This window comes from Mustela lutreola, chromosome 10 (genome assembly GCF_030435805.1).
Source record: "Mustela lutreola isolate mMusLut2 chromosome 10, mMusLut2.pri, whole genome shotgun sequence".
Lineage (NCBI taxonomy): Eukaryota > Metazoa > Chordata > Mammalia > Carnivora > Mustelidae > Mustela > Mustela lutreola.
The window spans coordinates 92313432-92327836 of record NC_081299.1 but is presented as its reverse complement, the minus strand read 5'-3'; the positions used below and the strand labels follow the sequence as shown (position 1 = coordinate 92327836).

General features: G+C 39.9%; 1 protein-coding gene across 1 annotated transcript in view; it reads left to right on the top strand.

The window, feature by feature from the left end:
• The window catches only part of LOC131809245 (mitochondrial adenyl nucleotide antiporter SLC25A24), a 48094-nt gene extending 35189 nt beyond the window's left edge, over window positions 1–12905 (top strand). The window contains exons 7-10 of the mRNA XM_059136090.1: window positions 3209–3316; window positions 4710–4877; window positions 10043–10193; window positions 12364–12905. Coding sequence (XP_058992073.1) covers window positions 3209–3316; window positions 4710–4877; window positions 10043–10193; window positions 12364–12548 — 612 coding nt within the window. The 3' untranslated portion in view covers window positions 12549–12905. The remainder of the gene's footprint in view (window positions 1–3208; window positions 3317–4709; window positions 4878–10042; window positions 10194–12363) is intronic.
• Window positions 12906–14405: the final 1500 nt, after the last annotated feature.

The window sequence follows — 14405 nt, the reverse complement described above, 5'->3', positions numbered from 1 at the left end:
TTTGTATTCCCAGCACTTGTCCCAGTACTAGCGAGTCCTTACTGAATGAGTGAAAACACTGAGGTGCCCAAGCTAGAGTTTGAGCCCAAGCCAGCCTGAATCTCAGGTCCACTAAGGTGAAGGGAAAGGTGCATAGTTCAAGCAGAAGCAGCTGAGTATGGACAGAAATGCAGGCACAGGGGAGCACTGTTCACTAAGGAAATTGAAGGTGGTTCATTTGGCTCTGGTGTAGTGCAGTGTATTCCTGGGAAGACAATGATGAGAGCAGGCTGGACAGGTAGGCAGAAGCCAGTTGTAATGGGAATCTTGATTTTATCCTGAAGAGAGTGAGGGGGCTCTTGAAGCATCTTCTGTAGAAAAGTGAAATGAGAATATTTACATTTAAGAAAGATCAACCTGGAAAAAATGGAGAATGTACTAAAGGAGTGCAAGGCCAGACTGGAGGTAGGAAGACTAAGGAAATATTTCAATCGTCCAGGTCAGAAATGATGAGCACCAAGATAAGGTGGTGGCTACAGAAACTGGAGATGAAGGAAATGAACTGAGAAATATTTTGGAAATGGAATCAACAGGACTCACTGACTGAGTGGATATGGAAGTGAGAAAGAAGGAGGAATCAAGGATGATGCTCTGGGTCCTAATTTGGGCAATGATGTACATGGAGAATATAATAAGAGGAATAGATTTGGGGTACCATGACATGCTGAGTTTGAGACCTCTCTGCAACATGAACAGGTAGCCGTCCAGTAGGACTTTTGCTCTCTGATAGAGAAGTGGTGTTTGAGTTGAAGCCATCGGAATGGATCACTGAGGAAGACTTACAGAATGGGAGAACTCAGGAATATTTCCAGGGGAAGAAGAAGGAGCCCCTTGTAGAGGAAACTGAGAAGGAATAGCCAGAGGGATGGAAGAAATGCAGAGACTGATGGCCTAGAAGTGAGAGGGTGAAAAAGGATTTTGTGAAGGTTTTGTGAGGTTTCCACATGCTACAGGGCAGTACATACAATAAGAAGAGTATCTTTTAAGATTCATCAATCCAGAGATAGGAAAACTTGGAAAAAAGGCTCCAGGGAAGTGAAGAGATGAGAAACCATTCTGACATGGGTGAAAATAAACCAGGGGCTGACAAAAATTATACAGTGTAGACACATTTGGGGGGAATTTGTCTTGAGTAAAAGGAAGGAGAAAAAATTATGGAGAGTGATAGATAAGAATGATGGTGGGCAGAAGAGAGTTTTGATAGGTTTTATTTTAATGTGCTCGTTACTGAAGGAAGCACGTCAACACAAGGAAGTGGAAAGCATAGAAGGGAGAGGCTGGTGAATGCAGTAGGTGTTCACAGGAGGTATGTGTGCTGGGGAAACATGGTACCATCCAGAGGCCTTGGGAAGGATTGGCATTGGTGGCATGGGGGACTCTTCTTCTGTCACTTGGGAAGAGAGAGATGCATGTGGCTATGGATAGTTCTGTGGAGGGTGGGCAGGAACATCCTTACTCAGTGGCTTCTGTTCTTCCTTGAGTTGCCAAGAAAGGACAGTTCCTGAGAATGAGGAGGAGATGGTGTTGGAAGCTGGAAGAGAATGGAAATATTGAAATAGGTGTTGTAACAAATGGAAAAGAAAAGAAGAGACACAGGGATTTCAGGGTGGTTTTGGGAGTGCTGTTAACCTCCTGCTTCTCTCTGTTGATTTATCCACTTCTCCCTCCTGGGCCAGTGGCTAATTACCTCTGTAGACTCACCTCACCTTCTAAAACAAGCAGTCTGGTTTGCCTGGTTTATGACCACTCTGTGTTTGGGCGAGCCTTTCTTTCCAAGTTGTAGGAGAGAATGGTAATATTAATAGCGTTTACTGAATATTCATCATGTACTCAGCACTATGCTGTATTATATGCATTATCTTATTTAATCCTTTCAGCAATCTTGCAAGAATAGATGTTACCACAGATGAGGAAACACTACGTGAACTTGCTCAGGGCCACGTGTTTCTGGGGTTCCAGCCCAGGTCTCCCTGACTCCACAGCCCATGCTACTAACATCCTTGTCTGTTGATATGTTGCCAGCATTGGGGTCCCATTTTCCCCTCAGCCCGATTGGCTATGTTGGTTGCTTTAGTACCGCTGGTCCACGTGGGCTCTGGGGTTGATGTGGATGTGTAATTATGTGTTATTTTAAGTGTTACCTACAGAAATGTCTTTCTCAGTTGTTCTGTTAATGTTTGTCACTTATTTTATTTATACTGGTGAGAATAAACTCATCTTAAAAAAAGAAAAACTAGGGCCACCTGAGTGATTGAGTCAGTTAAGCATCTGCCTTTGGCTCAGGTCATGATCTCAGGGTCTTGGGATCAAGTCCCATGTCAGGCTTCTTGCTCAGCGGGGAGCTTGCTTCTCTCTCTGCCTGCTGCTCCACTTGCTTCTGCTCTCTTTCTCTCTTGATCTCTGTCAAATAAAAATAAATAAATAAAATCTTAAAGAAAAGAAAAATTATGAGGAAAACATCCAAAAATTGTGAATACTTTATCAACCCTCTATTTTCTGGCAAAGAATGCTATTATTATGTTTTAGCAAAGGAGTGACTGGGTCCCATCTGTGGAACATCTGTTCTGTGGAAATCTAAGTTGAAAAACCACTGTCCAGTAAACTGAATGTCTTAGCATCTGAGCTTTCTTTTCTGCTAGGTATTGTTAATGCAGTGTATACATTTGGAAAAACGTTGTTGTATTGTCAACTGATTACTAGGCATTGACTTGTGTTTTGGTATTTATGTAGCTTGGGCTGCCATAACAAAATACTGTACTGGTGGTTTAAACAAGAGAAATTCATTTCTCACAGTTCTGGAGCTGGGGGATCCAAGACCAATGGGTGACCAGCTTGGTTTCTGGTTGAGGGCTCTCTGCCGCACTTGCACATGGCTACCCTCATGCTGTGTGCTCATATGCCTTTCTTTAGTACACATGTGTATAGAAAGAAAAACAAGGGAAGGGAGTGGGGAAGAGAAAGCTTTCTGGTGTCTCTTTTAAGGACACTAATCCTTTCACAGGCCCAACTTCATAACCTCCTCTATCCCTGGTTATTTCCTAGAGGCCCTCTTCTCCAAATATTATCACAGTGGGGGGTTATAGCTTCAACTTAAGAATTTGCTGGGAGGGAGAGACATGACTCAGTCTATAGCAGGTTTTAATGGACACTTTTAAATGTATTTATACAGTACAAGAAATTGCTTACTGAGGAAGGACAAAAAATAGGAACCTTTGAGAGATTTATCTCTGGTTCTCTGGCCGGAGCAACCGCACAGACTATTATTTACCCCTTGGAGGTAAGTACCATTATGCAGCCTGACTGTGTTGGTGGTGTTCAGTTCATGATCTATCACTGGGTAACAGGTCATCCCCAGATTAACAGTTTAACAGGCCTTTATTATCTCACGGTTTCTATGGGTCATGGGGTACCCCTGGATCAGGGGTCTTCTAGGCCTAGAGTCAAGGTGTAGGTCAGAGCTGCAATCAAGGCAAAGTTCAACTGGGGACGGGTCTGCTTCCCAGCTTGCTCTCATGTTTGTTGCTGGGCCTCCCTGGCTATTACAGCTGGAGACGTCAGGTTCTTATCTCAGGAGCCGTCTCCTCTGGCTGTTTCAGTACCCGTACAACACAATAGCTGCTTTTCCCAAGCTGGTGATATGAGAGGGAGAGAGAATTGTTAGCCAGCACCCAAGATGGAAGCTGCAATCTTGTCATTTCTGCTGTTCCTATTAGTCACAGACCACTCTTTGAGAGCATGGGAGGGAACACCAGCTGCTACAATGTTGATAAGAATTATAACACCCATTCCTGTCCAAAGAGTTTCTGTGCTATAAATTTAAGAGTAGATTTGATTAGGTGATGGTATTCCTCACTAGACATCCTACCATTAGAGCATGGGATTGGCAAACCATGTACGTGGAGAGTACTTTGTACAGCCCTGGAGCTAAGAATGGCTTTATACATTTTAAAAAGTTGGTTAAAAAGATTTTAAAAATATGCAACAGACCTGAAGTTTTAGACCTGCAAAGACTAAATAAAATATTTACTATGTCACCTTGGTAGGAAAAGTTTGCCAACTCTTGCTTTAGAGAAAAACAGTATTGTAGACATGGCTATCTTTATTGATATGAAAAAGGGTTTTTCAACAAATAATAAAATCTAAGCAAAACATATAATCCTTACCTTTGTGATATGCCTATTAACATGGCTTTCCTTACAAGCATCTTAATATGGTTATTTCTATGATGAGCCACACTCCTCAAAAAATATCCTAACTGAATACATCTTCTTACATCCCCCATCTCAGTTAATAGCATTACCGTCCTGCCTCCCTGCTGCCCGGCTCCTGTGTTCCAAGCTAGAAACATTGGGGTCATCCTATAAGCTGCCATTTCCTTCACCCTCCATATCTAATTGATCAGCAGTCAATTTTAAGACATCTGTAAATTATTTGCTATTTTCTGTGCCCTCATTCAGATCCTCTTTACAATAAACAGATCTTCTTGGCTCTGGTGTTAGCCCCGAATTCAGTAGACATTCTATGTGAGGGATAACACTTCAACAAATTGGGCAGTCATTTGAGAGACAGTATGTGCTAGGTATTTATTCTCTGTAAAATCACTTCCTTTGACTTCCATGATGATTGAATTAATATAAATGATAGTATTTGTTACATTCTTTTATAACTAGGTTATGAAAACCAGGCTGGCTGTAGGCAAAACAGGACAATATTCTGGAATATTCGATTGTGCCAAGAAGATTTTGAAACACGAAGGCATGGGAGCTTTTTACAAAGGTTATGTTCCCAACTTATTAGGCATCATACCTTATGCAGGTATAGATCTTGCTGTGTATGAGGTAAGTCTGTAGCAATCTTCTGAATCTGAAAATGTAATTAAATAGTTCTTATTGTTAGAATTCGACTTTATATAAAGAAGCCCATATATACCAGGAAATAATTTGTCGCTCAAAGTAGATTCAGGGGTGTGTTATTTGATCAATTTTTTTAAGTACCTTGAATATGAAACTCATATGCCTTTGGTCACCTCTGTATCAGATTTCCCTATTAATTATGTTTATTAAGGAAGAGCCTAAATTCATGTTATATAATGTAATTGTTAATTGTTATATAATTATAATGTAATATATATTTGTTCAGCTTAGGAGATGGTACTAGGGATATTTTTTTTTTTTTTTTGAGGGGAGAGGGCACATTTTCTTTGATTTGTTAAAATCTGCCATCATAAATAAAGCCAAGAGACTGATGTGGATGGCACAGATTCATCCCTGGCACTGAAAAGACAACTTAGACTGCACATCTTGGATCAACTCTGCCATTTAAACCATTTAATAATTTATGAATCTGACAAACAGTCTCAGTTTTTGCCTTTAAAAAACTGAAGTTTTTGGCTCAGGTCATGATCCCAGGATCCCAGGATCGAGCCCCATGTCAGGGTCTCTGCCCTGCGGGGAGCCCGCTTCCTCCTCTCTCTCTGCCTGCCTCTCTGCCTACTTGTGATCTCTCTCTGTCAAATAAATAAATAAAATCTTTAAAAAAATAAAATAAAATAATAAAAACTGAAGTTTTGGTTGGGGAGGACGACAAACCAGCTGCTAAGTCACAGTGTAAGGGAACTAACTGTGCTGTGGTGGAAATAATTCTATAGTGGAGGGAAGGGATGGAACATGGAATGCAAATAGCTTTATTAGAATATAACTTACACACTATACATTTCACTCATTTAAAGTGTACAATTAAGTGGCCTTTGGAATTTAAAATTTAATTTAAAAATTGTGGTAAAATGTATGTAGCATAATATTTGCTATTTTAACCATTTTTAAGGGTACAATTCAAGGATGTTAATTACATTCACAGTGTCCTGTCACATCCAAATAGATCATAATCTATTTCCAATACTTTTTTTAAAGTATTTTATTTATTTATTGAGAGCAAGAGTTGAGTTAGTGCAAGCAGGGGGAGCAGCAGACTCCTCCTCAAGCAGGGAGCCTGATGTGACTGAGGCTTAACCGTTAACTGAGCCACCAAGATGCCCCCATTTCTAATACTTTTTCATGATTCCAAACATAAACTCCATTAACTGTATTGAAATAATTCTCTACTCTCCCTTCCCCCACCAGCCCCTGGTAACCACTAATTTACTTTTTGTCTCTATGAATCATCCATTCTAGTTATTTCATACAAGTAGAATCTTATAGTAATTGTCCTTTTTTGTCTGGCTTATTTTACTTAGCATAATGTTTTCAGGGTTTGTCCATATTGTAGCATGTGTCAGAACCTCATTCCTATTGGCCGAATAATATTTCATTTGGTGTATATACCACATTTTGCTTATCTGTTCATTTGTTGGTAGATACTTGGGTTTTGGGGTTTTTTTTTTTTTTTTTTTTTTTTTTTTTGGCTTTGGTGAATAATGCTGCAGTGAATATTGGCAATGAGTATATGAGTATCTGGTGAAGTCTCTGCTTTCAATTCCTTTGCGTATATCCTGAGGTATAGAATTGCTGGGTCCTATGGTAAATTTATTTTAAGCTTTTTGAGGAACTGTCAAACTGATTTCAATCTGATTTCCATGGTAGTTGTACCCTATTTCATCCTACCAACAGTACACAAGAATTCTAATTTCTCTACATCCTTGTTAACGCTTGATAGAAGAAACTATTTTTTTTTTAATAGTGACCATCCTGATAGATGGAAGGCAGTATCTTATTATGCTTTTGATTTGTATTTCTTTTATAATATGTGGGGTTGAACATCTTTTCATATGCTTGTTGTCCATTTATATACCTTTTTGGAGAAATGGCAACATTTTTTGCCAATTTTTGGTTGAAGTATAGTTGAGGCACAGTGTTATATTGGTTTTAGGTGTACAGCATAGTGATTCACCAACTCGATATGTTATGCTGTGCTCACCGCAGATGTAGCTTCCATCTGTCACCATATGACACGTGTATAGTGCCATCGACTGTATCCCTTGTGCAGTACCTTTCATCCCCATGACTTCCTCATTCTGTAACTGGAAGCCTGTACCTCCCCTTCCCCTTCACTCATTTTACCCATCCCTTCCCTTCCTTTCTCCTCCCCTCTGACAACTATCAATTTGTTTTCTGTATTTAAGAGTTTGCTTCTGCTTTTTTTTTTTGGGGGGGGGGGTTGTTCATTTGTTTTGCTTTTTAGATTCCACATATAAATGAAATCATATGGTATGTGTCTTTCTTTGTCAGACTTATTTCACTTAATACCCTCATCATACTCTCTAGGTCCATTCATATTGTTGCAAATGGTAATACCTTAGTTTTACAGCTGAGTAAAATTCCTGTGTGTGTGTGTGTGTGTGTGTGTGTGTGTGTGTGTGTGCATGCGTGCGTGCATATGCATGTACACACACACCCCATATCTTCTTTATCAATTCATCTATCCATGGACATTTAGGTTGCTTCCTATCTTAGTTATTGTCAATAATGCTGCAGTAAATATAGGGCTATGAATTAGTGTTTTCATTTTCTTTGGGTAAATACCCAGTAGTGGAATTGCTGGATTGTATGGTAATCCTATTTTTAATTTTTTGAGAAACCTCTGCACTGTTTTCCTTAGTGGCTGCACCAGTTTACATTCTCACCAACAGCGCATGAAGGTTTCTCTTGTGCCAATTCCTCACCAATACTTGCTCTTTCGTTTGTTTCTTTCTTCTCTTCCCTTCTCTTCTCTTCTCTTCGTGTATGAGCTGTTGGGATAGGCAGAGGGGCAGAGGAAAAGGAAGAGAATCTTAAGCAGGTTCCACATCAAGCATGGAGCCCGATGCAGGACTCAATTTCATAACCCTGAAATCATGACCTGAGCCAAATCAGGTGTCAGATGCTTACCTGACTGAGCCACCCATGAGCCCCTATTTCTTGTCTTTTTTATCCTAGTCATTCTAACAGGTGTAAGGTGATATTTCATTATAATTGTAATTTGCATTTCCCTGATGATTAGTGATGTTGAGTCTCTTTTCATATATCTGTTGCCTTTGCCCATTTTTAATTTTTTAAATTGTTGTTTTCGGAGTTCTTTATGTATTTTAGGTATTAACCCCTTATCAGATATGTGGTTTACAAATACATTCTCCCATTCCATAAACTGCCTTATCACCCTGCTGATTGTTTTAAGTTGGTGAAGTTCTTTTATCTGTTTTTTATTTTATTGCCTATGCTTTTAATGTCCAAGAAATCATTGCCTAATTCATTGCCTGGAAGATTTTGTCCTATGTTTTCTCCTAGGAGTTTTAAAGTATTAAGTCTTCTGTTTAGGTCTTTAATCCATTTTGAGTTAATTTTTGTACATAGTGTAAGGTAAAGGCCCAACTTTATCCTTTTGCATGTAGATATTCAATTTTCCCCACAACATTTGCTGCAGAGACTTCTTTTTCCAGTGCATAGTCTTGTTGATCATTTGGCCATATATTCAAGACTTTATTTATGGACTGTTTTGTTCCATTGATCTGTGTATCTGTCTTTATGGCAGTACTACACTGTCTGATTACTGTTGCTTTGTGGTATCTATTTTTTTTTTTAAGATTTTTTTTATTTATTTGACAGAGAGAGCACAAGTAGGCAGAGCAGCAGACAGAAGGAAAGGGAGAAGCAGGCTCCCTGCTGAGCAGAGAGCCCAATGCAGGGCTCGATCCCAGGACCCTGAGATCATGACCTGAGCCTAGGGCAGAGGCTTTCGGCTGAGCCACCCAGGCGCCCTGCTTTGTAGTATCTGTTGAAATCAGGGAATATGAGGCCTCCGAGTTAATCTTCTTTTCTGAGATTATTTTGGCTCAGTGGGGTCCCTTGAGATTCCATATGAATTTTAGGGTGGTTTTCTCTTTTTCTTCAAAAATTATCATGGGGTTGTGGTGCCTGGGTGGCTCAGTCAGTGAAGCATCTGCCTGGGCGCAGGTCATGATCCCAGAGTCCTGGGATTGAGTCCCACAAAGGGGTCCCTGCTCAGTGGCAGGCCTACTTCCTCTCCCACAACCCCCTGCTTGTGTTCCCTCTCTCTGTCAAGCAAATAAATAAAATCTTTAAAAACAAAATTGCCATGAGGATTTGAGTAGAGATTGCATTGAATCTGTAGATTGCTTTAGGTAGTATATTACTTTGCTTGCACTAGCATAACAATTACTTCCCCCGCATGTTAGCATAGATTTTTATACTTAAAATATCATATATTTAAAAAGTGGATTAGTATATTTTATACAGTTACTTTCAATCATCGCCTTCCAATGGAAATACAAGGATGTAGGCTAATCGGGGCAAAGGCACAGCCTGGAGACTAATACCGTTGATTCTGCACCCTTGTTAAAAAATATTCCACTGAGGGGTGCCTGGGTGGCTCAGTTGGTTAAGCATCTGCCTTCAGTTCAGGTCATGATCCCAGGGTCCTGGGCTCAAGCCCTACATCGGGCTCCCTGCTCAGCGGGAGGCCTGCCTCTCCCTCTCCCACTCCCCCTGCTTGTTGTGTTCCCTCTCTCACTATTTCTCTCTGTCAAATAAATATGTAAAATCTAAAAAAAAAAAAAAAAATGCCACTGAGACTCCTTTCCCTTGTTTCTAAAATTGGAAGAATAGTTCCACCTCAGGGAAACAACAAAATGAAATATATGTGTAAAGTATAAAATTGATGCAATTAGTAGAATTATATTGTTTTTATTAATACTCAGTGTAAGAAATGTTCTTGAGATACTGTGTTTGGAGTGCTGTTGATCTTAACATTAGTTTGGAAGACAAGGAGCAACCAGTGCAAAACTCAGGTGTTCTGGATCCCCACTAGCTCCGCCCGCCCCCACCTCTCTGCTCCCTGCAGAGCTGGTGCCTCCTCCAGGGACTGCTGCTCCTGGGAGTGTACCCCTTGATCTTGCAGAAATGTGGTCCGTCTCTCCTAAGGACAAGAGTGGCTAAGAAAGTGTTCATGCTGAGTGAGAGCTGTTGTTGAGTTGGTTGTTCACTATTTTTCTTCTTTCCTATTTCTGTGGCAGCTCTTGAAGTCCCATTGGCTGGATAATTATGCCAAAGACACTGTAAACCCAGGAGTTGTAGTGCTGCTGGGGTGTGGTGCTTTATCCAGCACCTGTGGCCAGCTGGCCAGCTACCCCTTGGCTTTGGTGAGAACACGCATGCAGGCTCAAGGTGGGTTTTGTTTTTTGTTTTTTGTTTTTTTTTTTTTAAAGATTGATTTATTTACTTGAGAGAGAGAACATATGGCAGTGGGAGGAGAGGCAGAGGGAAAGAGAAACCCAAGTGGACTCTGTACTGAGCAGGGAGCCTGATGTGGGGCTAGAACTTACGACCCTGAGATCATGACCTGAGCTGAAATCAAGAGTCAGATGGCTGAGTCACCCAGAAGCCCCTCCCTTGGCTTTGATTACACTGTGTCCTCCTGGCTCTTCTGCCAGCTCATTGAGTATTCTCTTTTCCTAAGCCTTGCTGGCTTTTATTGCTATTTAAAATATGTAGCCTGTAACTTTCTTTTCTTTTCTTTTCTTTTCTTTTCTTTTCTTTTCAATTGTTTTCTGTTAGTCACCATACAAGATTAGTTTTTGATGTAGTGTTCCATGATTCATTGTTTGTGTATAACACCCAGTGCTCCGTGCAATACATGTCCTCCTTAATACCCATCACTGGGCTCACCCATTCCCCCACCCCCCTCCCTTCTAAAACCCTCAGTTTGTTTCTCAGCGTCCACAGTGCATTTCTTTTCTTTTTGGCTCTTTTGCTGGCCAGTCTCACTCACCCACTGCCATTTCTTTAAATAGTGCCCCCTGGGTATCTACAGCTCTATATCCAGTCTCTCTTCCAGGTACCAACGACTCCCACCCCCAACCAAGTCATCACTCATTATTTAATGACTACTTCTAGAGCCCCATGGTCAGGTGTTGGAAAGTCTGCCAGACTCTAGGGTTAGAACAGTCCACAAGACAGATGTTGTCCCTGCCTTTGCTGAGTGGAGAAAACATAGGATCAACAAGTAAACAACCTTATTAACATGCTTTGTAGAGGAAGCACAGAACAAGGATCCCAAACCTTACTTGGGAGCCTGAGAACGTTATCATTTAAGCTCCTCCTGGAAAGACAGGTGGGAGTTAGCTGGGCAAAGATGGGTGGAAAAGAAAGAGCATTCTAGCCCAAGGAAAAGTATTTGTGAAGGCACTAAGGCAGGGGAAATGGGGACTGTTTGAGGCACCAAAAGACCGTGTGGCTGGAGAGAAAAATGCAACATAGTAACCAAATACTATGTATTCTCTCATTTAACCATCACAGCCATCTTTGAGATTGATACTAATATCCTCTGCATTTTGTAGATGAGTAACTGGGGCAAAGAGAGATTAAGTAACTTCCTTAAGGTTATACGTTTGGTAAATAGTGAAGCTAGACTTCAAACCCAGGCTTTCTGATTGGCAGCATCACCTGGCAATCCCTCTGCTCCCGTATGCCAACTCCACTTCAGTCCTCTTGTGGGCCACAAGGCTGTTGTTTTTAAAGTCAAGTTCCGATCCTTCTATGCCTGTGCAGTAACCTTTGTGATCTCCAGTGTCTTCCAAATAAATTCTGAGGTTCTTGGTGGGACTTTCAAAGCCTGTAGTAATCTGGCCCCACTTTATTTCTCTGCCTCCTGCCCCTGGGTGCCCTCTGTGTAATAACCATGCAGATGGTCAGCAGTGTCCCCTAGCACCTGCATGTTCCCCCCCGTCTTTGTTGTGCCAGAAACATGGGCTTCCCCTTACCCTCTTTCTTGCCTCTTGAGGTCTTTTGCACCGCCCTGGCACCCTACATTTTCCCAAGTTCCCCAGAGTGTTCCCCTTGCTCCCCTTAATTCCCAGGATTGAACTACTCTCTTTTCAGTGTGTGATTAATGAGGAGGCAATGCAGGGCTCGAGAAAGTACGTGAACTTTGGAGTCAGAAAGACTATCGGCTCTCAGTTCTCCCCTTACTAGCTAAGTGGACCAGGCCAAGTTTTTCCATCTTTCTAAGCCTCCAATTCCTCATTTATAAAATGGCTATAATACTTACCTAGCAGAATTGGTGGATAAGGTAACTAGCCCAGTATCTAACACATGATAATCACTCAACATGTAACCGTTGTTATCATTGTTATTATAATTATGGACCTTACTCTCAGGTGCCCTGCAAGGAGAATTACATAAAGGGGTACTTTCTTGAGCCCCTTGGAATAAATATTATCCTTTCATTATATTCTCGCATGTCATTTGGAATCATAATTATGTATGACAGTAATAACAAAGCATGCTTGAATATTAAATTACCCTGGTTTCTTTTCTCTTCTTTTTTTTTTTCTAGCCATGATAGAAGGAAACAAACAGATGAACATGGTTGGCCTTTTTCGACGGATAGTTTCTAAAGAAGGAATCCCAGGACTTTACAGAGGCATCACTCCAAACTTCATGAAGGTGCTCCCTGCTGTGGGCATCAGTTATGTGGTTTATGAAAATATGAAGCAAACTTTAGGAGTATCCCAGAAATGACATGTTGAATTTTTTGCTTTAGCATGATTTTTGAAATTTTCAACAATCTCTGGAGTGACTTTTCCTCCAAGAATTACAAGTGTATAGCAAAAGAAGGCCTTTATTTCTCACCAAAAAAAGGAAGAGCATATCAATGATTATTTCAAACATTTGGGCTCAATTTTATATATATATATAGAAATGTCAAAAATCATAGTTTTGATAAGCTCATACAATTTTGAAAAGGCCAGAAAAATTGTATTTTATCTTTTCTTATTAGTACCTTTCTATACATCTAGGCCCTGAGTCCTAAATCTGAAAAATGTATTGCTCGAATTAAATATGTTTTATGTGATAATTATAAATCACTAATCTTTATTTTGGTTGGTTCAAGTACATGCCAGTTCCTTAAAACTTAAGTGTCTTTTTGTACAAAACAAAATGATCAGAAAAACTTGAAACTTGAGTTGTTTTATGTATTTGGAATGTCTTTATAGACTGCTTAAAATTTCCTTGTAGAGGGCGCCTGGGTGGCTCAGTGGGTTAAGCTGCTGCCTTCGGCTCAGGTCATGATCTCAGGGTCCTGGGATCTAGTCCCGCATCCGGCTCTCTGCTCAGCAGGGAGCCTGCTTCCTCCTCTCTCTCTCTGCCTGCCTCTCTGCCTACTTGTAGTCTCTCTCTGTCAAATAAATAAATAAGATCTTTAAAAAAAAAAAAAAATTTCCTTGTAGAACCATTAGTAGAAAATCATTGCATGAAAACATATCTTACAGCAGCCAAATAAGTATAGGGCTTCTATCCTTATCTTTCTTGAAGCTGAATGAGGAAGAACTTAAGTGGCAGAATTCCAGGACATGCAAATACTGTATAAGGAGGAGTGATGAAATAATATTTATTTCAGCGGGCCCTTTTCCATTTTCCTTGCACGGTTATTTGGTTCCTGGAATGGCACACTGATTGTCAGTATATTACTGTTAAATTATCAACACAAGGCAACTTATTTGAAAGATTCTATTTATTCTGTCATTACTTTGAAAAGCACCAGGAGACAAAACCCTCTTATTTATGTCAGCTTCTTCAGAGCATCTCTCTTTGTCCTTTGTTTCCTACTTGAGTCAGATTCTGTTTTAATCAGGAAAGCTTCTAGGGTGCATTATTAGTAATCTGACATTTCTTAATTACATGGGTAGGTTGATCATGGGTGAATGATATTTTCATTTCCCCCACACTGTTGAATTTGTTTGAGCCTGCAGTTCTCAATTTGGACAGCACAAACCTAGGAGATTAGTACATTTTAGTAGTAGTATATATCAATGTTATGTATTAGGTACCTACATTTAAATGAAAGGCCCAAGTTATAAACATATAATTCATATTCCCTCTTGCCCCCAGTTTTAGGAACATGTTATAATATAGAAAATTCATAATATTGATAACATATTTTTTATTTTACTAAAACATTTTTGTAGTCAACCATCTTGTTTTGATTTGTGTGATTAAGACTTAGATATTTATTAGTCAAAGTTGTTCTGTAGCTTTTCAGTTTAGTTCCTAAACTCACGTTTGATTTCTAGTGGTTTCTGTTATAAATTGCCAACATTTTAGTGAAAATCCAGTGATGTAATAGGCACTTACTTTACTTGAACCTACCTCTTATTTTTCCTGAACTGAAGAGAAATGTTGGAGTTGTGTTTATGAAACATTATCCTAAAATACAGTTTTTAATACATTAGTTATGCTTGATAAATATCTTTTTATTTTTATTATACCTGTGATAAACACAGGACTCTCTTTTTTCTTCAGAGTTGTTTATACTATTGAGTAATCCAGAAATGACAATATTAAGGTACATGATTAGCTTTTCCTTTTTTTACTCAT